General features: G+C 54.5%; 3 protein-coding genes across 5 annotated transcripts in view; 2 read left to right on the forward strand and 1 right to left on the reverse strand.

The window, feature by feature from the left end:
* DNM1 (dynamin 1) overlaps window positions 1-2,204 on the forward strand; it is a 43,395-nt gene extending 41,191 nt beyond the window's left edge. Inside the window, exon 22 of the mRNA XM_052649648.1 lies at window positions 1,653-2,204. Within this exon, the coding sequence (XP_052505608.1) occupies window positions 1,653-1,713 (61 nt within the window). The 3' untranslated portion in view covers window positions 1,714-2,204. The remainder of the gene's footprint in view (window positions 1-1,652) is intronic.
* Window positions 2,205-2,842: 638 nt separating this feature from the next.
* Window positions 2,843-19,450, reverse strand: GOLGA2 (golgin A2). 3 transcript variants are annotated; one of them, XM_052647609.1, is made up of 27 exons: window positions 19,341-19,450; window positions 17,701-17,823; window positions 16,657-16,737; window positions 13,513-13,629; window positions 13,202-13,245; window positions 13,036-13,099; window positions 12,573-12,632; window positions 12,305-12,385; window positions 11,477-11,515; window positions 10,916-10,978; window positions 10,734-10,827; window positions 10,537-10,643; window positions 9,401-9,459; window positions 8,968-9,109; window positions 8,034-8,120; window positions 7,851-7,958; window positions 7,559-7,646; window positions 6,870-7,207; window positions 6,446-6,559; window positions 5,536-5,781; window positions 5,378-5,453; window positions 5,039-5,127; window positions 4,539-4,757; window positions 4,343-4,445; window positions 4,143-4,249; window positions 3,916-4,069; window positions 2,843-3,827 (listed from the first exon to the last, which is right to left on the reverse strand). In XM_052647609.1, the coding sequence occupies exons 1-27, from the start codon at window positions 19,419-19,421 to the stop codon at window positions 3,613-3,615; spliced, it is 3,099 nt and encodes a 1,032-aa protein (XP_052503569.1). In that variant the 5' UTR covers window positions 19,422-19,450; the 3' UTR covers window positions 2,843-3,612. The 3 variants fall into 3 exon arrangements, with proteins under 3 accessions (XP_052503569.1, XP_052503571.1, XP_052503570.1); XM_052647611.1 differs by lacking the exon at window positions 13,513-13,629; XM_052647610.1 differs by lacking the exon at window positions 12,305-12,385.
* Window positions 19,451-19,753: 303 nt separating this feature from the next.
* SWI5 (SWI5 homologous recombination repair protein) lies at window positions 19,754-24,785 on the forward strand (the record flags this gene model as incomplete). Its single annotated transcript, XM_052648283.1, has 5 exons — window positions 19,754-19,872; window positions 20,206-20,254; window positions 22,344-22,465; window positions 23,559-23,653; window positions 24,488-24,785. Coding segments are annotated over 5 exons (450 nt in total), but the record flags the coding sequence as incomplete, so codon positions are not given.
* Between the last annotated feature and the right edge of the window lie 805 nt (window positions 24,786-25,590).

Raw genomic sequence — 25,590 nt, forward strand, 5'->3', positions numbered from 1 at the left:
TGTCTTTCAGAATCACTATCAGTGACCCCTGAGGAGCGTCAGCCACGGTAGGTACAGGCCTCTCCGCCTGCTGCATGAACGGTGTGTCTGCCCCCTGCCGCACCAGCTCCGCACTGCAGGGCGCACCTGGGACCTCAGAGGCAGGACCCCCCTACCCCACCTCCGTCTCCCTTCCGCAGCTCCAGACTTACTCTTTCCTCTTCCTGTCTTTGCTGCCAGCTGGCTCTCTCACCTCCCTTCTCAGCGAGCCTCGGGACTCAGTGCCGCCGCCCACGAGCTCCTTGGCAAGAGCCTGGGGAGGTCCTGGGTTAGGCTCCGCACCCAAGCTGGCAGCCCCCCAGGGTGCCCTCTGGAGCCGTCAGAAAGAGCTCAGAGCTCATGGTTCACGGTGTCAGGAGCAGGGAGCTTGGCGAGGGTGGTGTGTAGGGCTGGACTCAGGCGGCAGAGAGGCCTTGGAACCTCACCCTGGGGTGCCATACTCCTTCCCCGACCTGCGTGAGCCCTGCTGCCTGGACGGGCAGCCGGCTTCCAGCCTGGGAGCTCTTCAGACCCAAAGAGCTTCAGGGCAGGGGAGGTCCAAGTCCCACCTCTTCAAGCATGCCAGCAGCTGAGCAGCAGTTGGGGGTGAAGGCTCTGATGGTCAAATGCTTTTGGAGGGCCCGGGTGTCCTATCCACACTGTCAGCCCAGAGCACACCTCACAGGCCAGGCAGGTCTCACAGCCCTTTCCCTGGCCTCCGTGGTCTCATCATTCCAGCATCTTCCTCAGCCCCAGGTGGAGCACTCTAGGTAGCCCGTAGGCTCCCCCCAACCTGGACCTGTTGCTCCTAGGGGTGACCTATCCTTTTCGGCCGAGGGGGTGACAGTGTCTGCGGGCTTGGGCGAGTCACCTTCTCCGAGTTCCGCCCCGGCTGGGCCCCCCCAAAACTCGCCCAGCGAACCCGCCTGCTACTCTGCACCTGCGCTGACTCTCGCTCTTCTGCTTTTCCCCAGCAGGAAGGGCCCAGCCTCACCTACACGACCTGCGGTCCCCCGACCAGCTGAGGCTCCCCTCTTAGACTTATAAGCCTGTGGCCACTGGCATCCGGCCGCCTGCCCTCCCTGGCTCCCCAGGGTCCCTTTGGGGGACTCACGGGCTTTCTGCCCACCCAGAGGGGCCTCTAGTGCTCCCTCCAGCCATGCTGTTAGCTTTAGCCTCCTGGTTCGGTGTTCTTTTTTCTCCTGTCTTCCTCCATCAGGCCTGTGGGCTGTTGCGTGGGGCTCAGGGTCCCACACCCTCTGAGGCTAGGGATGGCCCCAGGCCAGTGGGTTGAAAGACATGGGGAGGAGGCCAGAGAAAAGGGATGTCAGAGGGGGCCGAGCACGTGTCTGGAGCTGTGGGTGCACTGCCTGGTGGTGTGTGAGAGAGCAGTGTGAGTGGTGGGGTGGGGGCTGCCCCCAGCTTTACCCCAGGTCCCCGTGAAGCTCTGGCCCCTGCCCATCTCCAGTTTCTTCCCTTCCACCTTCCCTTTCTCGTCTCTCTCCTCTCTTCCAGAACCCTTGCCCATGCCCTCGTCTCCCCCCGCCACCTCCGGGCTTGGCTGCCTTTGCCTTACCAGCTCTCTCCTGCTTTTCTCTCTCCTGTTCTCTCTTTCCTTTCTCTCCAACTGCCAGCCGATCGGGTCAGGCAAGTCCATCCCGTCCTGAGAGCCCCAGGCCCCCCTTCGACCTCTAACCAGATCCCTCCTATTCCTCGGAGACCTCCCTTTCCAAGCCTGCCCGGACGGCTGTTCTGTGACTTGACGGTGGCTTCCCAGCCCCAGAGCCTCCCCTCCACCTGTGACTTAGTCTGTTGTAGTGGTGAGCTGACACATGCAGGCGTGACGTTGGTGAAATTTTGTGCCCCTCTGTGGTCTTGCTCCTGCCCTGTTCTATAAATATCTATAAATACTCATATATATACATATACAAACATATCTATTGCCAAGGCTCGGCTCTGGTGTCAGGAATCAATCACCGTGCTGTCCTTGAGGAGTCTTGCAGCCCAACTACAAGGGAACACCTGTCACCCTGACATCCCCCTCCAAAGCGTGCCACCTCCAGTGAGCCCCACTGTCATGCCCAGCCTGTGGCCAGCCCGCCCCCTCTATCATCCTCCCGTCCCAACCCCCTCCTTGAGCGTGGGGGTACTGTGCTGGCAGCTGTGTGGTTCTGACTGCTATCAGTCTTGCTGTCTCTCAGCTGAGAATAAAACCCATTTCTGGACGATGGGGAACAGCGTGTCCTCTGAAGCCTTGTGTTCACTGTGGCGCTTGGGGGGAGGTAAAAGTTTAAACATTGGGGTGAGGGATGGGGGTGCCCAGCTATTGATACGTTGCTTTAAGATGTTGTGGGGCAGGGAAAGCCCCATCCTTTCCGAAGCCTACTGGGAAAGCACTTGGCGTCAGCTGATCCTGCGAACCCTGCGCTGGCCACCAGGGGGCCCAGGGGGAGAGGCACGGGCCAGCCAGGCACTGTGGAGGGACAGGGTGATGGAATGGACACTTGAGCTGGAAGTCAGCACTTGGTGCTGCGGCACTCTGCTTTCCCTCCCTGAGATCAGATCCAACTTCGAGTCACTCCGCTATTAAGGCAGGATGGCCCCTGAGAGCCCCTCTGGAGTCCCCCTGGGGTCCCCCAGGCTTCACCAGGCAGCAGTGGGTAACAGGCCTCAAAAGATCTCTAACAGCCCCACTGGATGTGCCCAGACACCCTGGAGATTGGCACAACTAGAAGCCTGCCCTCTGTTGGCAGGACCTGCTCCCTGTTCAGTGCTCATGGCACAGACCCCAGGACCCAGAGACAGGAAAAAGGCACACACCAGGACAAGCAGTATGGCTAAATTTATTTATTCAGAAATAAAAAGTGAAACGAAACAGGAGTCGAATCACCCGGGCACAAACCCGTCCCCGCCTCCACCTTCTCTCTCTACCCTATACTATTAATAAATAAGTTTCCCCAGCCCCAAATATTTAATAGAAGTTCCTCCCCATTCACCAGCTCCAACCTCCGCTGAGATACGGGGGTGCTGCCCTACCTCCAGAATATACAAAATGTTACAGAGTTACAGTATAAACACTGGGGAGGGAGCCCACTCTGCCACCAGCTTATGTCCTTGCCTGGCCTCAATTTGCCCAACTGTCCCAAGGCCTGTGAGAGTGCTGCCCAGTTGTCAAGCTGGGCAAGGAGGGGGCACTTGGCCCCAAAGTGCCTCTGAATAGAGGATGCATGAGCCCCTCTGAAAGGACTGCTTGGTAGGGGTGAGGAAGCCACCAGGGAGCCCCTGCTCCCCAAGAAGGCCCGCCTCTTAAATAAACTGCCTTTAATTGAGCCTCTGGCTCTTTGTTTCTCTCTGGAACTAGTAGCAGTCCAGAGATCAAGATCAAGACACAGCCCTGGCCAAGATGGCAAGGGGCTTGCACCTGTTTGTCTCCCCTCATTTGACGGGGGGCTTATACCCCTTTCTTCAAGGGTTTCAGCGTGCTAGTCTAGGGATGGGGGGGGGGGGCAGGAAAGAGGGACAAGGAGGCAGGGACAGGTGGGGGCAAAGCCCCCGGCCCCATGTCTGTGGTCTCTGCCTGCCGGTGTCAGGCCACTAGATCACCATGATCTTCACTTCGTCATTGTCGTCAGCTCGGTAGAAGAAGGGGATGCAAGGGTTGCTGCCCAAGCCTGGGTGCTCCTGGGGGTTCTGGATCTCACGCAGCAGCTGCATGATCTGTTGTGCGGTGGGGTTTTCAGGGGTGGTCTGGCCCTGCAGGGTCCCCTGGGGGGGCTCCACATTGTCGGCGAGGCTCACCTCCTGGAGACCTTTGGGGAGAGAGGGCAGCAGAGCTTAGAGTGGTGTGCCAGCTCACCCCTGCCTGCCTACCAGTACCCCAAGGGTGCTACTACTCACCACCCTCATTGTCAGCAGTGCTGGGCTCCTGGCAGGTGTGGGGTGCTGTAGTGGGCTCACCAGCAGGTTTCTGGGCAGCCAGGAATTTGCCATACCATTCATTTCGTTCACCCACCAGGCATAAAACCAGTTCCTGGAGCTCCAACAGCTTCACCTGGAGGGAGAAGTACTCAGCAGCCCCGCCGCACCCCACCCCGGCCTGTAGAGACGGGCAGAAGGACCCCTACCTTCATCTCCTCCTTGTCCTGAGCCAGCCGGCTAATGTACTCTTCCTTCTCCTGATGGCGGGCCTTCAGTACCGCCCTCTGACTCTGATAGAGGGCGATATATTCTCCTGCAGGAGGCGGGGAGGGCAGACGTGGCTCAGAGGCAATGTGGTGCTGCCCGCATCCAGCCCCCCTGCCCCGGGCCCCGCCTCCCCACTCACCAATAGTGTCCGTCTCTCCAGACAGCTGGATACAGCGATGCTCCAGCTCCTCCACCCGCTCCTTCAGATCTACTTTCTCCTGCATGAGCTCCGTAAAGCGGCCCTGAGGGCAGAAGGGCAGGGTCAGGGCTCAGCAGCGACCTGCCCACAGGGGGCCCCACCCTTCCTGGACCCCACTGGGGGGCAGCTCACGCACCTGCAGCTTGTCCATGGCCACCTGGAGGGCCTGGTGGGCCTCCGCGGGCACACTGTCTCCCCCAGTCCTGGGGGCAGGGGCCTCCTTTTCCACCCCGTCCTGGGCTGCAGCTGCCAGGTGACAGAGGCGCTGGCAGCGTAGCTTCTGCTCCTTCAACTGCCCGCGTAGCCGGGCCTGCTCATCCTCAGCACTGGCCAAGGCCGAGTGGAAAAATTCCACCTGCGGGGGAGAGGGCACATGTGCTTTTGTGGCAGACATGCAGGACCAGAGAGGGGTGGGCGGGCAGGCAGAGAGACATGCCTCTTCTCGGGGTCTCGGGGCGCACACCTGTGGTTGGAGGATGACATGCTGGCTGACCATGGCTCCCAGGGGAGGTTGGGGGACGACCAGAGATGGAGGGAAGAAACCGCAAAGAAGAGTGTCTGAGAGGAACCACTGGGGGTGGGGTAGGGTGGCGGTGGGGGGAGTGAGACAGGTGAGGAGCGGGGAGGTCCGCTCACCAGGGCCTCTCGGCTCTCCAGCTCCTCCGGCACATTCAGCTTAGGCCTTGGAGCCTCCTCATCCTGCTCCTCAGTGTCCAGTCCGTCTCCTGTTGGGGACAGACGGGGGTCTTCAGACCCCCCGACCACGGAGGCGGAGCAGGCCTGGAAGAAAGCTCGGAGCCCAGCTCTGCCCCCAACCTCACTCTGCAGCCCTGGGCCAGCCAGTGGCCGGGGGAAGAGGACCCACCATCCCCATGGCCTCATCTAACTCAGGGCTGAAAAACAACTCAGTGCCATGCTACCAGACGTCCCCCTGCTCCTCAGGCCAGTGTCCTCCCTCCAGGCCTCCCCACTGACCTTCCCCAGGCACAGCCATGATGGTCAGCTGGGCCTGAAGCTGCTGGTTCTGCTGGTTGGCAGCTTCCAGGCGCTCCTAAGGGGCCAGGCAAGAGAGTGAGGAGGGACACAGGCCACAGGCCTTCCCTCTCAGGGGCCCAGCGCCCCGACGCCCTCACCTGGGTCTCCTGTAACTCCTGGCGGGCCACCTCCATCGCCACCTTGCCCTGGACTTCCTCGTGCTGCAGCCGGTCCATGAGCTGGGTCTGCAGTAGCACCTGCTTGTGCAGCGCCTCCTTCTCCAAGGCCAGCTGCTGGTAGGCGGCCACATGCAGCTGGCAGGCGGCCACGTAATGCTGCAGGTGGTTCAGGTACTCGTCCCGCTGCTGCTGCAGATCTTGAACCTCCTGGCGCTTCACCTCCACCTGCGGGCAGACCCCAGGGGGTGAGGGTGGGGGCGGGGTGATGACCCCGGGGGCTGAGGGCAGGGGGTGGCTTGCTTCCACAGTCTGAGCCCCTGGGCCAGGGAGGCCGGGCATAGACCCCTCAGTCGTAGACGGACACTGCACAGGGCTTTGCCGGTTGCCCGGGTCCCGGCTTCCTCGTCCAGAGCCCCGTGCCGCCTTCACCCAGCCTCACCCCTCATAGCAAGCGTCTTTCTATCTTAACTCGAGGCTATGGATGAGTGGAAAAGCAGAACAGCTTTTCCGGCCAACAGCTGTGAGGTCCACACTTGAATGCCTGCAGCTTCCCCTGCAGGATTCTCCTTTAATCCCCAATGCTTCTAGGAGACAAATACTAACTTCCTTTTAATATAAGGAAACTGAGCCTTAGAGATGCAAGGTTGGAATTCAGGGCTGAACCCAAGGAGCTAGCCACTGTATGTCTCTTTTCTCTAATTACGGGTTTGATGCCTCTAGCAGGGACACGGATCTACGGCATAGGGCTACCCAACTCTGAAAGTCAGAGGCCAGGGGGTATCAGTCACAGGCTCTGAAGGACCCCAGGGTCACCTGTTCTGGCTGCCCCCTACTCCCCTGCCTGGGGGGGTGCCTGTCTCCTAGCCCTTCCTTTGGGGGCAGGGGTTACCGTCTCCTTCAGTTCCCCCAGCTTCTCCTGCAGCTGGCCCAGCTTCTTGGCCAGCTCCTTCTTGACGTGCTGCTCGGACTGTAGCGCACTGGTAATCTCCATGTTCTCATTGGACTGCATAGAGAGGGGCAGTGAGTGGCCAACCAACGCAGCTGGAGACTCCAAAACCTGGTGTCCAGCTCCCACAGCTCAGGGAAGTGTGGAGCCAGGTAGGAAAGTCCACCCACCTCCACACCCTCCCACATCCCTCCAAGCAGGGCTTTCTGGCTCCCAGGGTGCCTCTGTGGGCACCAGTCATGAAAGGTCCATATCACCCATTTTACAGGTGGGAAAACCAAGGCTGCCAGAGGGGTTAAGTGTCTCACCCCACCCCCAAAGGGCTTAGCCAGGGAGGAGAGTGGGCTGGGCAGGCAGGGCTGCACACCAGCTTGACGAATCCATTCTGCAGCTCGGCCAGCTGCTCCTTGAGCTCGCGGTTCTGGGAGAGCGCGCGGCTGATGGTGGTGCGGTCGCTCTGCATGCTCTCCAGAATCTGCTTGCGCTCCTCTGCCTGCTCCCCCCAGCACTCGGCCTCTCGCTCCAGCTCCAGCAGCCGCTGCTCCTGCTCCTGGTTCAGGTGACTCAGACTTTCGTTGTCCTTAACCTGCACCTGCAGCTGCCCAGCGAGGCTCTCTAGTTCCTTCTGGAGCCGCTCAGTCTCTGCCTGCAGCCACTGTTCTGCCTCCGAGGGCCCTGCCGGGGGCTCCTGGGGCGGGGGCGCAGCTGAGGAAGGGAGCACACCATCAGGGTCTCTTGGCTGGGCCGCGTCGAAAGCACCCTCTTCGGGGTCCACAGCTCCTAACTCGGCCTCCTTGCCCCCAATCTTGGATTCCTGGCTCAATCTTTCAAGACACGTTCAGAGCTCTTTATGCTTCAGACCACAGTGGGCACACTTCACCCCTTTTTTGCAGATGGGGACACTGAGGCTGAGAGAAGTTGCAAGCCTTGCCAACTGCTGGTATGGACCTCTTTCCCTGGGCCATGATGCCCTTCCATCCACCCACCTCCAATCTCGGCCACCCTCACCAGCCCCAACACCGGCCTCCATCCCCAGGTCCCTGGGGCCCAGCTCACCGATCTGGTTCCTCAGTTCGGCCAAGCTGGTCTCCAGCTCCTGAGCCTGACACACACTGCGCTCCTTTTCTTCCTTCAACTTGCTCATCTGCTCAAAGCACCAAGGTTGGGGCGGGGGCGCACATGGAAGGAGAGGTCAAGTATGGGCTGGGTGACCGTACCCCTGTCCACCCCCACCTCCAGATACACACGTCCACCTCCAGCTATGCACAGCAAATGACATGATGCCCAGGAAGACCAAGTGACCTATCCAAGGTGGAGGGGGCGGGGGGGATCGAAGGCCACGCCTCACCTGGTCCAGCACCTGCTGCATCTTCTGCTGCCACATGGCACTCTCCTCCTTCAGGTTTGTCACATACTGGTCTCTCTCTGCCTGCAGCTGCTTCAGCAAATCCTTCAGCTGTGAGAGGGGTGCAGAAGTTAGCAGGGGCTGTCACCTGGGGTCTCCTGTACCCCTCCCTCTGTAAAGCCTCACCTGCTCCACGTGGGTCTCCAGCTGTGCCCTCTCCTCCAGGGCCTGCTGTAACTGCTGGCTGCTATCAGGGGCAGGTTGACTAGAAAACTGGATGGTGAGAAACGAGATTAGATCAGGGGGCCCAGGCTGATCCACGCAACGCCCACCCCCAAAAGGTCAATGTACAACTCAGGGTTATCCTTAATATTGTTAGTACCATGTCTACAAGCTTTATTTTCACTAAATACTCAACATGAACAATTCTGATAGTAAGTGTTCAAAGTTTCCCAACCTCCCCAATCCAGTGTGTATCCTTCTTGACCCTTTTCCACAGGTATGCAAACATGCTTCATTGATGCATAGTACCAGGGATAGTATCATATATGGTTCTGCAACTTAATTTCATTTTGCTGAAAACAAGATAACTTTAAGTTTTTATAATGGTTACATAGTACTCCAATATATGAACATGGCATACTTTAACCATACCCTTACAGGTGGCACGAAGGCAGAAATTTGCTGGGCATGCCAAAACAATGAAGAAGAAACTGACCTGGGCACTGTCTACCTGGAGGCTTGGCATCCGAGAGGAAGGAAGCAGAAACTCATGGGCTGGCCTTACAACTATTGGTTTGGTCAAAAAGTTTGTTCAGGTTTTTCCATGCAATATTATGGAAAAACTCAAAGGACCTATTTGGCCAACCCAACATCATCCATAAAACAACGGTTTTCAACTAGGATGCTTTAAAAATATATATATATAAATAAATAAGCCGTATCAGATTCCTGAGATCTGGGCAAGGTCCTGGTTTTTCTCTTGTCTCTAGAGAAGTCTATGGCAGAACCAGAACAAGGATCCAAACTTTCTGGTTCCTGGTCGGAGGGCACCACAATGACCCTGAGAGGCCCTGGCCCTGCCAGGTGGGGCCTGCACACCCCAGGGCTTCAGCCCTACCTGCTGCAGCAGCAGCTCCGACATCTCCAGCTTCTTCTGCAGATCCTCCATGCCCAGCTGCATGGCTGACTTCTCTATCGCCAGGAGCCGCAGCTTCTCCTCCAGCTCTGAGTTTTGCTGCTTCAAGTCCTCGTTGTTCTTACTGCGGCCAGAGGCAATGGAGGGAGGTGTGAGTACTGAACAGAGAGGAACGCTCCCATGATCCACCCACTACTCCTGCCATTAAAGTCACTTTGGAAGGGACCCCAGCACCAGAAGTCTCAAGTGGCAGCCCAGAGAGAAGACACGAGCTGCCTGAGGCCATAGCAGGGGTTTAGGGGCATGGCTGACTGACAGCCTGGCTCTGCACACGTCCAAACATGTACCCTCTTTCTCACCCCACTCCCTTGGATCTCCCCCACTTCCCAGTCCCCCCCATCACCCCCCATCCTACTTGTTCTTGTATAATTCCAGCTTGAGGGCATCTCGCTCTCTGGTTAATTCTTTGTTGTACTGCGAACACAGAAAGGCGAGGTCAGGAGAAGGCAGGCAGAAAATGCAGCCCAACTACAGCAACAGAACGGCTCCCAGCAACACGTCCTCACCTGGTGTGAGGCCTTTACGTTTTTTCAAAGCTCATCCAAGCTCATGCTCTCCTTTGGTTTTAGTAAGGACTCAGGAAGGTTGGAAGAGGAAGGTGGGGTGGTCTGACTCTGGGCCGGCCACCGTTTTCACTGTTAGCAGCATCACCTCTGAACCTTTTCTGAACACTTTCTTAGCCAACATTCCCATTTCCAACTCACAATCACCGTGGAGGCAGCTGCTATCTCCATTTTATCAGTGAATGGGGAATATTAGAGATTAAGGAGCTCGCCTAAAATCACTTAGACCTGGGATTCTTCAACCTTGCTTTTGGCCCTGGGGTTAGGGCATGACCACGAGGGATGAATTAAAATGCATTGTAATCTTTTGTTCATTTTTTGAATGGATGGGACATTCACTTAGCCCCAAACTCAGAAGGTACAAAAGCGACAGGTCTCTAAGCCACCCTATTCCTCTCCCTTGGGCTTTTTAAAAATATTTCTTTGGCTGCGCTGGGTCTTAGTTGCAGCATGTGGGATCTAGTTCCCTCCTGCACTGCGAGCACACAGTCTCAGCCTCTGGACCACCAGGGAAGTCCCTTGCTTGGGTTTTACATGAGTCCTTTCCGACATGTCATGTATATTACACACATGTACTCCTCCCTTTTTAGTGTGGTCATGGACTAAAAATACTGATCTGGACCTTCACAGCCTGAACACCCAGCACCTGAGCCAGAGCCCATGCAGTTAAAGGCAGGGCTGGCTGACACTCAGGGTCTGGGCTCATCTAGTGCTCGCTCTAGGTGGCACTCCCTAGCTCCTCCCCACAACTCGCCCATGGCAACCAACTCATGTCCAGATCGCGTTTCACAACCACACAACTCTAACGCAGCAAGAAACGGACAGTGCTGCCGTCTGGGCAGCCAGTCATTCCATCCTGCCGGAGAGACCTTTAGGCTCACAACCCTTCCACGTGACCTCCAGGGGATGGGCAGGCTGCTGGGCTCACCCTGTCGGCCTGCTTCTGCTGCGTGGAGACGGCAGACAGCGTCCGCTCCAGCTCTCCCACGCGCTGCCTGGAAGACTGCAGGCGGGTAGCAAGATCCTCTGACTCCCCTGAAATGACAGCAGAGAGGGGAAGTCCAGAGAAGGAATCCCACCAAAGGCCTAGCCAGCTCAAGGGTAAAAGGGTGCCTAGATTCCCACCTGCTTTCTGCCTGGCTGCCTGCTGGGTGTGAGCCAGAGCTGTCTGTAACTCCGTCTTCTCTGACACCAGAATCCCGATAGTCTGAATGTGGACCTTTGGGAGAAAGGCCAAACGAGTGCTGACAATGTGGAAAAGCAATGTTTCCTGGGGGCCACAAGGGACCCTGGAAGAGTCTGCTCACCTGCAACTGCTCTCGCAGAGCCCCCTGTTCCTTTGCGAGCTTCTGCTCAAATTCCTTCTTTTCCTGCAGAAAGAGAGAAGAAAACAACTCTTACTGGGAGGAGGCAAAAGTGAAAGGGAAAAGGACATGTGCCCCACCCAGGGATGCCACGACAGGCCTAGGACAGGCCCACCAATGAGAACAGATAATCGGCGCCCTGGGAGTGGAAGACCGGGGAGGAGGCAAAGGGGGAAGCCCCCTATTCCTCCAGGCTGTAAGCAGCCAAGAGGAGAATGGTCCTCTACATCTGAATCCTCCCCCAAACCCATCAGCCATTGGTTGTTTAGTCGCTAAGTTGTATCTGACTCTTTTGCGACCCCATGGACTGTAGCCCGAAAGGCTAACTCTGTCCCTGGGATTTCCCAGACAAGAACAATGGAGTGGGTTGCCACCTCCTTTTCCAGGGGATCTTCCTGACCCAGGGATTGAATCCTCATCTCCTGCATTGGCAGGTGGATTCTTTACCACTGAGCCACCAGGGAAGCCCCATTAACCATGGAAGAAACAAAGAAATCACATTACTTTTTCCAGTTGATCCAAAGTTTCCTGGTTCTCTTGTTTCTGTGGGGAGAGGCAAAGGAAGGTGACTGAGGTTGTCCTCCTTCCCCACGATCCTCAGACCAAGGAGGAGGGGCTGCAGGCAGGGGCCAGGAAGGGGTTAGAAAGGGAGGGTTCATGGGGACACAAACGAATGAACGCTTCTCAAGCTAAGAGACTTTGAGCCTTGGCAGGTTTTGCTCATGGCTACAGCAGCGAGAGTCTGGATCTGATTCCCTTGAAGGGACAATGACATAAACCTCTAGAAATGGAGTCTGAGAAGGTGAAGACCACCCTCTGCCAGCTCGCACTCAAGGAATGTTCGCTGAGCAAACACATCACAGGCCAGGTTCTGTTCTTAACAACACTGATACATGAATGAAAAGGACCTTGAAACCTTTTTTTGGGCTTAAAAGGGACCTTGGACACCCTCTGATTCTACCTCCTCAGGAAACTAAAGGCCAAGGAGGAGAGGTGACTTGTCCAAGGTCGAAGTCGGAACAAATCAGGGGCCGGGTCGGGGCTGGAACACACCAGTCAAGCTAGTGCCTCCCCTACAGGCAACAGACCCATGGCAAGGTGGGGAGGACTCGAGCAGAGGTGTCTGGAGAACAGAACAGGCAAAGAGGGCAGCCACAGAGAGAGCCATGCTGCATGCCATGCTCCGGGGTCCCTCCAGCTGAGACCTAGGCCTCCCAGCACCCCCTTCTCCCTTGGCACCAGGGACCCCCAGCCCCTTTCTTCAAGAGCCCCAAGGTGAGACCGGAGCCCCATATTGGCAGCATGGATCAGGGGACAACACCGGACTCTTACCAATTCCTCTATCTTGCTACTGAGTTGTTTGTTTTTTAGATTGCTGGAGTCCAGGGCTACTGATAGTTCTTGGTACCGGCTCTGAGGCGCATGCAGAGAGGAGGAGGAGGTGGAGGAGGGGTGGGGGAGAGGTAGAGAGAGCAATCATTAGGGTTGGGGGGTGTCTGGGCTGTCTCAGCTGGGTGGGGCACCCAGCCCCCGCCATGGGAGGAGGTGAGGGGCAGGGCTGGCCTGCAGGGTCACTGGGCCAAGGTGCAGGCCCACTTACCTCCAGATTCTTTATATTAGCAGGAGATGCTAGGCCCTCCCCATTGATGTAAGACGAAGACTAGGAGAGACGAAAGGGCTCACATGGAGATGTTCTCTGACCCCCTCCAGCATCTTGCCTTCCCCATCAACTGGTAACATTTCCTGTTCTGCCTAACTTGCCTCCTGCCCCTTAATCCCTCCCTGTGCCAGTTTCTCCTGGTTCTTAGCTCCCCCTTGTCCCTCCCCTCCCAAAGAGCTCTCATCTACAGGATCAAACGATGTAACCAATCTCATCATCCAACCCCTTCATTTGCATGGCTTCAAAGAGGAGACCCAGAGAAGTAATGATCAGCTAAACATTATCCAGCCAAGCTGCCCAGTCCCGGGATCTTCCCTTCCTTTGGGGAGTCTCTGCCTCAGTTTCTTTCTATCATATTTTCCCTCCTACTCTAACCCATGCCGAGCTCCAGTTTTCGGGGTACCTCGGACACAAGACCGTTGAGCTGCTGAGACAGCTGTCGCAGGCTCTCAGTGGATGAAAAGGATCTGGGGATGAACACAGCAGTCAGGGGTGCAGGAGGCTCGATGGGAAAGGGGGGGTCACGGGGCGGTGGCCTAGGGACTGGTGCCCCCGTGGGAGACACTCACGTGCTTTCATCAATGGGACCAGAACCGTTGTCAGCATCATGGTTCTGTTTGGGAAGAAACACAGGAATTGGTCATTCAAGTTTTAGGAGGAACCACCTACAGGCACCAAGCTCATTCCGACCACTTTCCACCTCCCTGAAGCTTAAGGGGAGTCTGGTTTTGGGCTCCCCCATCCCAGTCCTCAGGAAGGGCACCTGGCTCACAGAGCCAAGATACCTGGAAAAAAAGGACGAGGGTCCACAGGAGGTCCAGTCCTCCAGGAGACAGGAGGGGGTGAACACAGAGCGGGCCAAGGGGGAAGAGGCACAAACCTGAGTTGATGCCATGCTAGTGACACGGGGGGGACTAGCACTGGGGGAAGGGACACCGCCAGGTGACACGGTGTCATCAGCAGATGGTGTAACAGGAGCGGCGCGGTCTTTGGGCGCCTGTCACAGAACAGAGCAGGGGGTTAGGGGGCCATGCAGGGCAAAGAGCGCCTCGCTGTCATGAGTGCAGGGGTGCAGAGCTGGCAGGACCGGTGTTGAGCAGTCGTGACAGTCACACGTGCTGGGAGCCACGCGGGGGTGTGGCTGTGGCTCGCCTAGAACTCGGGCCATTCTGCTGCCTTCTGGACCGAGGCTCAGGGCAAGGGCAGTGAGGCCTGCTTCCTGAACATGGAGCGTCATCCTCTGTGGAGCTCAGTCAGAGGCAGGGCCAGGCTGCCCTCCGGCAGCCGCAGCAGGTAAGAGGAAAGCGTGCCGGGTCAGGGAGAAGCAGGCGTTGCTTTTCCAGAGGGTCAGTCTGTGCCAGAGTGACCCTCCCCCGGGACCCTGCTGGGCAGAACGTGGCAGTGATAAAGAAGAGAGCATCTGCCTCCTTCTTACTCTCCCTTCCATCCCTCCTCCCAACCACTGGGTGTGTCCCCGAGTCATGTCTTTTTTGGGAAAGAAGCCGTCAAACAAGAAGGCTCCTCCTGCTCCTGGAGGTGGAAAGAAAACTGTGGCCACTACCCCACCCTAAGTTCCTAGCTCCTAAACACCTACCCAACCAAAAACAGCTGAGAAACCAGAGAGAAGACGTCTACTACTGGGCTCCTGGAGAAGAATTGTGGGTTTGAGGACCAGGGGCCACAGAGAAGTCCCCTCTTCCCCTACCCAGGTGGATTCACCTGCTTGACCAGAGCCCCACTGGGCCTCTCTCCAGGCTCAGGCCTGACTGACACTGAGTCCAAGCCGCTGGCTCCTGAGAGCTACCATTCAACAGGTGAGACTGCAGAGGACTGACTAGCTGAAGCTTGGCCAGGGAAGAGCGCCAGGCAGCCAAGGCCTGGCCAGCCAAGGTGGATCTGGAAGGGAGAGGCTGCACCTCTCCTGAGGGAAAAGGCAGCCTGCTCTCTGGACGCCGCAGCCCTGGCCTCTGAAAACTCAAATCTACTGCCCGCCTTAGAGCAAGCGCCACAGAGCCTGGGGAGCTGAAGAAGAATCAAACTGTCGGCATGGTAACTGTCCTCACTGTGACCTCTGACCCCAGAACCTGGTGTTGCCTTGCCAACCTGTACTCCTGAATCTAATAGGTAAGAGTAGGGGTTTGGCAGCTGGCGAGGAGTGAGACTTCAGTGGTGGGGCAGGGGGAGCACACTCTTAGCCATGGGCCCTGGGGAGCCCTAGGTCCCTCCTGGCATCTTGGCGCTCAGGGATCCCTAGCATTAGAAACAAGAGAGCTCAGAAGGGGAAAAAAGGACTTGTCTGAAGACTGAAATATACAGAATATGACAATTTAGTGAACAACCAAGTTATTTCATAATTTTGAATCATAAAACTAAGTATGGAATTTCAAAAAACATTGTCCACTCCCCTCAAATGTCCCATTCCATTAAAAAAGAAAAAAAAACACTTTTTTCTATCCATTATTTCTCATTTCTGGAAATGTCATCAGCTCTGCCTAGGATACTGTAATCACAGGCCTAGTGTTTTTTTTCTTTTACTAGAATAAAAAACTTAAGTGGGAAACAGTTATTGATATAGAGAGGATTTTAAAACAACAAGAAAGGGAACTTCCCTGGTGGTCCAGTGGTTAAGACTCCATGCTTCCAATGCAAAGGACATGGGTTTAATAATCCCTGGTTGGTGAACTAAGATCCCACAAGCTGTACAGTGCAGCAAAAAAAAAAAAGTATGACAAATAAAACAAGAAGGGAACATGGGGTTATGGGTCTTCATTTCCAGGAGAGCAGACGGATGCAGGCCAGGGCTTCGGGACTCCTGGAGGCCCATGTTCCCTCCCCGGGCCACCCAGTGTCTCCTCTGAGGGCCAACAGGGTGAGTCACAGCACCTGGACAGACCTGAGTGACTGGGTGTGAGCAGTCCTGATGACTGCTAAGACTCTCTCACCCCAGCCACCAGGGCCCTGGCCCCACCCCTCTCCCCCTGCCCATCTCCAGCAGGACCTGGCCCCCTTCCAGTCCTACTCTGGCCTGGGAGATGTTCCCCGAGGAAGTTAATTAAGGAGGAAGTGCCAACATCATGTCTGGAGGAGGTCATCTCCTAGTCCAGGTGCATCCCAGGCTCCCCTTCTTTCTGGAAAATACTCTGTGAGCTCATAGTCCTGGCCGTTACCTGTGACCACATCCTCTGCCTGGGTACTCGCAAAATGGATGAATGCTCCCCACTTCTAATCCTCAGACCAGCTTCGAATGCCACCCTCTCCAGCCTGGAATCCATTTAGGATGAACCTCTGCCTCAGTTGAGCATTTGGAATGCCGCCATGTCCTGGCTTGCTTCTTTCACCTGTTTTCTCCAGCACCTAGCACTAGCTGTCTGCTTTCAATGTCCCACTGAATACAGTTGTGTCCAGTGGATTTTTAAAAGAGAACAGGGCCAGAATGTCCTGATCACTCATGTGTTTGGTGAACCTCACATCGCTTACAGTGAGTTCCATTGAAAAAATAACCTCAATCCTTCTAACTATTATAAAGTAAGCTCCTTTTCTCTTAACCCTACATTCCTTACTGCCAAACCAAAAGGAACTGATGAACTGAAAAAAAAAAAAATCACAAACTGCTTTGTGGTCTACTGGTCTTTTGGGGACAGATGCCCAGGGGGCAAGATTTGAAGGTATGGTTTTATTTAACCTCTCCTAGTCTGAGAACACCACCAGGCGTTCAAACTGAAGGCTCAAAGAGCCCTAATCCCACACACCTGCTCCAGAAACTATTCCCAAGTTACCTTTAACCTCCAAGGAGCATCTCACCTTCTCCAAGATGATAAAAGATGGTGGGGGCAGGGTTGGGGGGGAGGCAAGGGGAAGAACCCAATCAACCAAGCAGGTGAAACAGCAGACGTGAACAGGCCGAGGGTTAATGACAGCAACATAAAATAAGCCAGAGACAAAGTCTTCCCCACAACAAAGACGCCTCAGGGCATGCAGAGCTGGGAGGGAGCAAGCCAGAGAGGGGGTCTTGGCACTGCCTCACCTTCCACTTGTCCAATGGGGGGATCGCTACCCCATTGGAGCGGTTAAGGTCGGACACCAGCACCTCCAGAATGTCCTGAATCTACAGGAGGCGAAAAGGGAAAAACAAGGGCAGGGGAAAAAGAGAAAAGTGGCTTAGAGAGGCAAGAGAGTCAAGGAAGGAAGAAGACACGGGTTGGGGCAACGGAATGCTGGAGAAGAGAGAAAGGGGTCAGAAGGGATCAATACAGGCCTGGGTCATTTTTCCAAGTAGCCACTTGCTGCCTTGCCAAAGGCAGAAATCAAGGGAAACAAACAGATGGAGAAGTCCCCTGAACAATGCAGTCACATAGCTCCTCAGATGAACAATGCAGCTCTTAATAGCTTCTTAGACCCTCAGGCCTAGACTTTTAAAAACCAGACTTCAGAAACAGGGTCCACTTGAATGAAGTGGCGGGAGAGGGGCTACAGCTAAAAAATAAGCTTTAAAGGCAACAATCTGATCCACCAGTATCATTTTACAGATGAGGAAACTGAGGCCCAGGGGAGGAAGTGATTTTCCCAGGGCCGCCCAGCAAGCTGGTGGCAAAGATGGTCTTAAAACTCAGATGGTCTCCTAATCCAAGTGCCTGAGGCCCTCTCCTCACCACACTCTGGGGCTCTACTGGGGCCTCTAAATGGAAAGTCTGAGGGCAAGCAGCTGCCTGGCTTTCCCCATGAGGCTTGGGAAGATCACGAGAGCAGTTAAGTCAACTAGCAACTACACTTTATTGAAAGTTTACTCTGCACCAGGCCCTGTTTTAGGGGATTATAATAAAAACAACGACAATCTCATTTCAACTTCCTTGGTGTAAGACAGTATTACCCCAATTTTACTAATGTGGAAACAGGGATCCAACGAGCTTAAACAATTTGCCTAAAACCATATCCCTAGCAGAGAGAAAGGGAGAATTCAAACCCAAACTTCTTAGCCAATATCTGACATTTCTTCCACAATCTTAACCACTACCCTCTATTGTTGCCCCTTGAGTGCCTCATCCCCGGAAGGCGGTCAGGCAAGACTCACATCCTCAGGTGACGGACAATCACCAGAAGTGGTTGTCTCAGGGCTACTGCCATTCTTGATCTTTCTTTTTTTCTTAGCTCCTGCAGGAACACCAGGGCTGTTCTTCTGCTGATACTCCCTTAACTGTAAAAAGGAAAAGCAGTGAGGCTCATGAGAACTATACGCCCCCTGGATCCACATCCTACTTTACAAAGTTTACAAAATACTCTTCGCCTTCTAATTTAATGCCACAACAACCCTACAAGGGCTGTCGTCCTCAATGACTTGAAATGGACTGATAATGTGGCTAGGAGCAAAAGGTGGCAATGAAAGGCAACAACGGAATTTAAACTCAGCCTTCTGACTCTGAGTTCTGGGATTACAAGATCAATCAGCAGCTGCTAGGGGGCAAAATCAGCAGCAGCAGAGGAAATGTAATCATTTGATCAGACATCAGGGTCCCTTCTTCCATGTCTATTAGAGCTGCACACCAGTACTTCTCAAAATTTTACATCAATGTATCCTGATGGCAGAAGGTAGAGAAGACACACACCCCTAGTGATTCTGGAAACATAACCGAAAGAGGACAACCCAAACACATTTCAGAGATAAGCCCATTATAATCATACAAATCTACGCGAATGTCATCCCTACATATATTAGTATAAAAGGTTTTTTCTCTCTCAAGAAAATCAAGCAAAACTGATCTATCAGTCCCATATTTATCCTGTGGCACTTGGGCTGCCCCACGTTGAGGTGATGATTTGTGAAAGATTCCCCGTTGTGAAGTTCAGTTTCCCTGGATGTGCTCCTCAGAGGAGCACTGAATGCTGAGTGACGGGCCCTCTAGTCTCAGAATCATGGAAAATTAGAATGTGAAGTAGAAACTTCGGATTAAAAATGTGAAAGTCTCTCTGGATAAGAGACCTGGGAGAAAACCAAACTAAACCAAACACCTTCTCCCCATGGCCACCCAGAAATGCTGTCAATGTTTGGAGATCACTGGGGGAAGTGTAGGCTTTTTACATCAAACGATGGGGGTACAAGTCTAGAGGTGAGGGAGCCTGAAACCCAGGTCCGATCTAGGTCCCATATCCCCCCGAGTCTCCTTTTTCAAGCTGGTGCCGCGACCCAGAGAGACGGGAAAGGATGTGAAAACACAGTGGGAACTGGGTGGTAAAATTTAACACCGAGTTTTCTAGGCACTAATGACAGTTCCGAGGGGCATTATGACGTAGCCACATGGCACTCATCCCTAGCAACGCCCGAGTAGCCGCTCCGCGTTGAGTCGGGGGATGGGGGGGAATGCAAAGGCCAGGACCGAGGTTTTCGGAGTCCGGGAGTTAGGGAGACCAGGGAGCTGCGGAGGTGCGGTTCCGGGCGACAGGAGACGAAGGCCAAGCCTGGTGTGGGAAGCCCCGGGGGTCACCGGCCCAAAGTCACCTGGGGGTGACGAGTGAAGGCGGCGGAGACTGGGCAGCCGGGGGGCGGAGGGGTAGCGGAGGGGCGGGACTGGCTGCGAAGACTTTGTTGGCGGGGGGGGGGGGGGGCGCCAAGGGGCGCCGAGGGGCTCACCCCGTTGCCTTGGAGGCAGCACAGAAACTCTGGCCATGGCCCGGCCTTCGGAGGGGTCAGGGAGCCGCGAGCCCGCACGTTTTTACCTTTTTCTTGGCCGCAGCCAATTTGCTCTGTCGGGTTTCTTCCGACATCCCGGGACGGGGCGGGGGAAGGGGGGGCCACATCAGCACGATCCCGTCAACCTCTGCGGAATCGCTTCCGGCAGCCACCGCGCCGCGGTGCCACTCAGCCCAGAGAAGGCGGCTCCGGGGCGGTACTAGGAGGCCGCGGTGTGTCGGGGTGGCCTCAGTTCTCTAACCCCATTGGATAGTGGGAAAGATACGGGGCGGAGACGCACGGCTAAAGCCGCCGCTACGCCCGAAAGAGAGGGTGGAGTCACAAAAAAACACTGAAAGCGCAGCCGCAGAAGAAGCGGCCTGTCCTGCCCACCTCGGCGGAGAGGACTGAGCCGGCTCTCGCGGAGTGCGTGCGTAGCTACGCTTTGTGACGTTCCTAGTCTCCGTCACAGGATTCCAAGTACCTGGCAGACCTGAGGAGATTCGTTTCCGTCCTCGCTCTGGACCCTCCTCTGCAGCGCCCCCCGAGTCGGGGGCCCCGGACGCCAGGGCTGAGGAGGTGGGCAAGGAGCTGATAGCAGGGGGAAAGCACATCTCTTCCCAGTCCCTTTTCGTGACACCCCTGTAGCTCTGCCTGAGACTTTCTCTCCTCAGAGATCACCTCCATAGACGCACCCCCCGCCCCGCCATCCACTCCAACACTCCTCCCTGTCAGAAACTCCCCTTTTTCGAGAATCCCTACCCTGATCCCAGAACCATTCTCTGTCCCCTTCCCAACCGGATCCAGTCCGGGTTCACAGCTGTTCCTCCTCTCCACACCCCCACAGTACCCCTTTCCTCCCCAGGCGGCCTCTAGGTCCAATCAGACTTTTTCCCTCGGCTTCCTCTGCAGGATTCAACCAGGACTTTCCAAAAGTTGCGGCGGGGCCTTCCGATCCCCTGTGAGTATGCCTGTGCCCCCTCCCTGCCCTCCCCCCTGTATGCTGCTCCCAGCCCTTCCCTCCTTCCCTAACAGCGGCTGACCCACCCCCCAGCCCTCCTCGGGGTCTTCCCCCCAGCTGACCTGATTCCACAGAGAAACTCCAGGTCATTTCTCAGTCCTTCCCCATCATCTTTTCCTCCTGCCCGCCAGGCTTCAGAGAAGAAACAGCGTTCCTGTCCTTTGTCAGGGTTACCCCAGACCCTACAAAGGGGCTCTGTCTCTCCTCCTCCGTGACATCGCCACAAGTGGTTGGCTGGTTTTGTTCTTTTCACACCACCCTCCTTCCCTCACCCATTCCACCCACGTGGAAACCACTCTCATTCCCTCAAACACAGGTGCTCTCTCCTGCCCTACAGCACTTGCATATGCTGTCCCTTGTGTGGAATACTTTTTTCCAGCTTTTTGCCAAACTGATGCCTCCTCAGCCTTTAAAGTTGAGCTTCCTGGGAGGAGTCTCAGCTCCACTTCAGGCTCAGGCCACTTGCTCTGTTAGGTAACCCCTTAGCACACTGTACTTCAACATCAAAACACTTTCCAGACTGCTAGTTAGTTGATTGGTTGTTTTTCCTTCATTCATTCACTTGGTGAATTCATTCGAAATAATGCTTTCTATGTGCCAGGTCGGGGCTTCCCTGGTGGCTTAGATGGTAAGGAATCCACTTGCAATGCAGGAGACCCAGGTTCGATTTCTGGGTTGGGAAGATCCCTTGGAGAAGGGAATGGCCACCCACTCCAGTATTCTTTTTTTTTTTTTTTCTTCCACTCCAGTATTCTTGCCTGGAGAAGTCCATGGACAGAGGAGCCTGGCGGGCCACAGTCCATGGGGTCACAGAGTCTGACACTACTGAAGGGACTTACTTATGTGCTAGCTCCTATTGTAGACACAGGGCCATCAGCTGTGAAAAAAACAGAGTCCCTGCCCTCATGGTGTTCACCCTCCAGGGGTATAAGGCCATCAGTGAAAATAATATTATTAATGAAATGTACAATGTGTCAGGTGGTGATAGATGTTAGAAAACATCAGGACAAGGGGTAGTGTGTGAGGTGGTTAGATGGGGTGGTAAGGGGAGCTCTTTCTGATGAAGTGTGACTGGTGAGCCCAGCTTTCCATGGAAATATCTGGAGGAAGAGCATCATTGTTGGGTGTTGTATGTGTGGGACTAGGCTCTATGTTCCATGAAGGCAGGGGGCCGGGCTTGATGTCTTATCCATTGCTAAAACCCTGCAGCCTTTGGCAGTGCCTGGCAGCTAGTACTTACTCATGATTTGTTGACTGGTTAAAAACCCCAGTGTGGCTCCAACCAACATTTCCTGAAGATTAGCAGCATATCAGGCCCTGCCTTCACAGCTTTTAGATGTGGAAAGGACAAAGGTGAACTGTAGCCCCAAGGGAGCATTTTGTTACCCAGTTAGATTTTTTTTTTAATATTTATTTATTTGGCTGCACCAGGTCTTAGTTGCAGCATGTGGGTTCTAATTCCATGACCAGGGATCAAACCTGGGTTCCCTGTGTTGGGAGCATGGAGTCTTAGCCACTGGCCCACCAGGAAAATCCTCCAGTGAGGTTATTATCATAGACTGGAGAGGAGAATCCAAGAGGTAGACCTGAACTGGATTCGCTAGGGTCAGATTGGGAACCAGGATGAGCCCTTTAGTTAAAGTTGGGTTTGGCTGAAAGTGAAAGGAAACCCTGAATAATGGTGGCTGAAACAGTCATCGGGGACCCCTGCCTCTATCATCCAAGACACGGTCCAACTCCCATCATCCCTCCACTGGCAGGAGGAAGAGGGCCACAGAAAGGTGTACCCTCTCCCCGGAAGGACAGTTCCCAGACATAGAATCTACTATTTCTGATTAAGTTCCACTTGCCAGAACTTAGTTATAGGACCACATCTAATTCCAAGGGAAGCTGGGAAATGTAGTCTTATTCTGGGTAGAGGTTGTCTGTTACCACCCTGAAGCAGGGAGTGGCTTTTGAGGGGACAACGTGGAGGTTCTGAATTGTAGATAATTGGTCAGTCTGGCTTCTGACTTTTTGTGCCACTCAGCAGCCATCTCCCAAACCTGGCCAGGCTGACAGGGCCAGCGAGGATTCTCTACAGCTTGACATTCAGAAACTCAAGGAGAAGAAGGACATGTTGGACAAGGAGATCTCCCAGCTATTATCAGAGTAAGTCTCGTTGGGTTCCTCAGTGTGCTTAGAATAACTTTTTTTGTGTGTATGGGGGTGGGCGACAGGGGTCATACCATGTGGCTTGTGGGATCTTAGTTCCCCAACCAGGGATTAAACCCAGGCCATAGCAGTGAAAGCACTGAGTCCTAATCACTGGGCCACCAGGGAAGCTCTAGAAAACTTTTAACTAGTGCCCAGTAACTAATGGATGAAGATAAGAGGCTTGTGCAGCTTCCTGATGGGAAGTGGGTGGCAGAGGATGAGATGATTAGGTAGTATCACTGACTCAATATGGACATAAGTCTGAGCAAACTCAGGGAGATGGTGAAGGACAGGGAAGCCTGGCGTGCTGCAGTCCATGGGGTCTCAAAGAGTCCGATAGGACTTCGCGACTGAACAACAGCAATGGTAACTGAAACCGAGCTTACCATAAAAACAGGACTGTGCCGTTGGCATCCAGCAGCCTCAGCAGCTGTCTCAGGTAAGGTGTGGTCAGGCTTGGGAGGACCAGGGGAACTGGGAGCTGAAAAGCTATGGGTCTCCCACTCTCTGTCTGGAACCCATGGTCTCTGCCTCTGCTTCTGTCCACACGTGGGCTCTGCCCTCCCTCTGAAAGTGAGTTTTCAGTGCCAAGGGGACACTGGCTCTTCCATACCTCCTGGGTTTTCCCACGTTTCTTGCTCCAGCCACAGGGCACAGACCAAGGAACCTTTGAATACCCGTGTCACACTTGAGCAGATTTGACTAACCACTCATGTGCCCATCTGTGAATCCCTCAGCTCTGACCAGAGTTACATAGTACCAATGTGCCTGGAGACCCCTCCCTAAGGATGCAGGGAGAATTTGCCAGGAGTGAGACAGTGGGCACAGGAGTGAGATGAGGGCAGGGTCTGTCTTGGCATTGCTGTGTTCCCAGTGCTGAGCACCCAGTAGGCCCTTAGTGAGTAAGGGCCTTATTACCTCTGAAGCTGGGAGCCTTATCAGCTTTCTTAACGATTCTCTCTCTCTCTCTCTCTCTCTCTCTCTCTCTCTCTCCCCCTCCCTCTCTCCCTCTCCCCCTCCCTCCCTCCCTCCCCATTTCCCACCCCAGAGGCTACAGTGTAAATGAACTGGAGGACCACATCTCCCAGCTCCACGAGTATAATGACATCAAGGATGCGGCCCAGATGCTGCTGGGAAGACTAGGTGAGAGAAGGTGGTCAGGGAAGGCCTCTCAGGAGACAGACCCCTGTCCGTGGGAGGAGAGACAAGTCTTTGAGGAAGCTGGAGGAATGGCATCACCAAATGGCAAGGGCAGAGGCTTCCCTGGCGGTCCAGCGGTTAGGACTTCACCTTCCCATGCAGGGTGTGCGGGTTCAATCCCTGGCTGAGGAGTTAAGATCCCACATGCCTCCAGGTCATAAAACAGGAGCGATATTGTAACAGATTCAATAAAGACTTAAAATGTGCTGTGCACTATGCTAAGTTGCTTCAGTCACGTCAGACTCTTTGTGACTGTAAGCCCTCCGGGTTCCTCTGTCCATAGGATTCTCTAGGCAAGAATACTGGAGTGGGTTGCCATGCCCTCTTCCAGGGGATCTTCCCAACCCAGAGATCGAACCCATATCTCTTACATCTCCTGCATTGGCAAGTGGGTTCTTTACCACTAGTGGCACCTGGTCCACATTAAAAAAAAAAAATCTTATAGTGGTCAGACATGCACATGGGCCGGGGCTTGCAGCTAGTCAGACACAATGTCAGTGTGGACTTACATTTGCAGCTGGTGACTCTTGTTGCTCTGTGTGGAGAAAGGATTCTTGGGGAACTTTGCTTCCTCTGCCAAGTGGGTGAGGGTTCAGTGAGTCCAGTTTGGAATGAGTGGACAGGGCCCATAGTGGAGGAGCCTGGAAGGAATGGCAGGAAGATTATGTGGCCAACAAGGGGAGCAGCAAAAAAGTGCAGGAGGAGGTCCTGGGTGGGCCGGGGCTTTGGCCATTCTCCCTCCCACTTCGCTCACTGGACATCCTTCCTTCCTTCCAGCTGTGATCCGAGGTGTCACCACCAAGGAGTTGTATCCAGAATTCGGCCTAGACATGAATGACTGAGCTCACAGCCCTTTGCCCATGGCCCACTGGGACAGGCAGATGCGGACATGAGAAGAAGCAGTGAAAGCCCAACCAGTGAACCCACAGGCTTTCCAGCAAGAAAACATCAGAAGCCCTTTTTCTAGAGAGCCCAAGCCAAGTCAGGAGGGAGCCCAGCTCTAAGGTTCCCGAAACATTCCAATGATATCTGTGTATGTGTATGTATCCTGTTTATAAATAAACATGAGTGATTTTGGTTCAAATCTATATGCTGATTCCCTCTCTTCTGATAGCCCCCTGATCCTAACCTGGAAAAACAGAGCCTGCCCTATGTGATAACAGGCTTCCACATGCCAGGGACTGTGCTAAGTCCATTACCTCCAATGCTTCAATCCATCCTATGAAGAATTAGTATTACTATCCCCATTTCACAGATGAGGAAATTGAGACTCAGAAAGGCACAGTGACTTGCCTAAAGTTAGACACCCAGTAAGTGGCCACACAGGGATTTGAGCCCAAGTCTTAACTCTGAAGTTTCTAGTGTGTAACTCTGCCTTTGTGAGCTGGGAAATGAGCAGGTAAGAGCTGAGAGTGAAATAGCAACATTGGCAGGAATTCCTCCCTAATCCACAGAACTAGGGTTCTAGTCCCCAGTTGAAACCCTCTGCCAATCGTGGGTGAGCTGTGGTCATTTCTTCATTGCACAATGCTCACCATGAACAGCCATCAACGGGCAGAAGTGCAACCTGAGTGTTGTGACTGCTCAGTGCAAACAAGAATAACAGGATTTCACTATTAATTAGTTATCCTGGCTATTCCCACTGCCCCCTGCCCGGTCCGTGCTGAACATTCTCATAAGATTCCAGATGTGATAGCAGTGCTTAGGGACAGGCTGTCATGAGGTTAAGTATAGTATCTATCAATAAAAACCAGCCATGCAAGTCAGGTCTGGGTTTGAATTCCAGCTCTGCCCACTTACAAGCTGTGTGACCACGGGCAGCTAGCTTGGCCTCCATAAACAGAAATGACAATAGTACTGCACGTACGCATGAGGGCAAT

This window comes from Budorcas taxicolor, chromosome 11 (genome assembly GCF_023091745.1).
Source record: "Budorcas taxicolor isolate Tak-1 chromosome 11, Takin1.1, whole genome shotgun sequence".
NCBI lineage: Eukaryota > Metazoa > Chordata > Mammalia > Artiodactyla > Bovidae > Budorcas > Budorcas taxicolor.

Coding starts and splice junctions, on each gene's coding strand:
- GOLGA2 (XM_052647609.1), bottom strand. CDS start 19,421: ATGTGGCCCCCCCTTCCCCCGCCCCGTCCCGGGATGTCGGAAGAAACC. Junction 9,110..9,400: donor CTGGAATTATACAAGAACAA/GTAGGATGGGGG, acceptor CTCTGGCCGCAG/TAAGAACAACGAGGACTTGA. Junction 3,828..3,915: donor CACTGCTGACAATGAGGGTG/GTGAGTAGTAGC, acceptor CTCTCCCCAAAG/GTCTCCAGGAGGTGAGCCTC.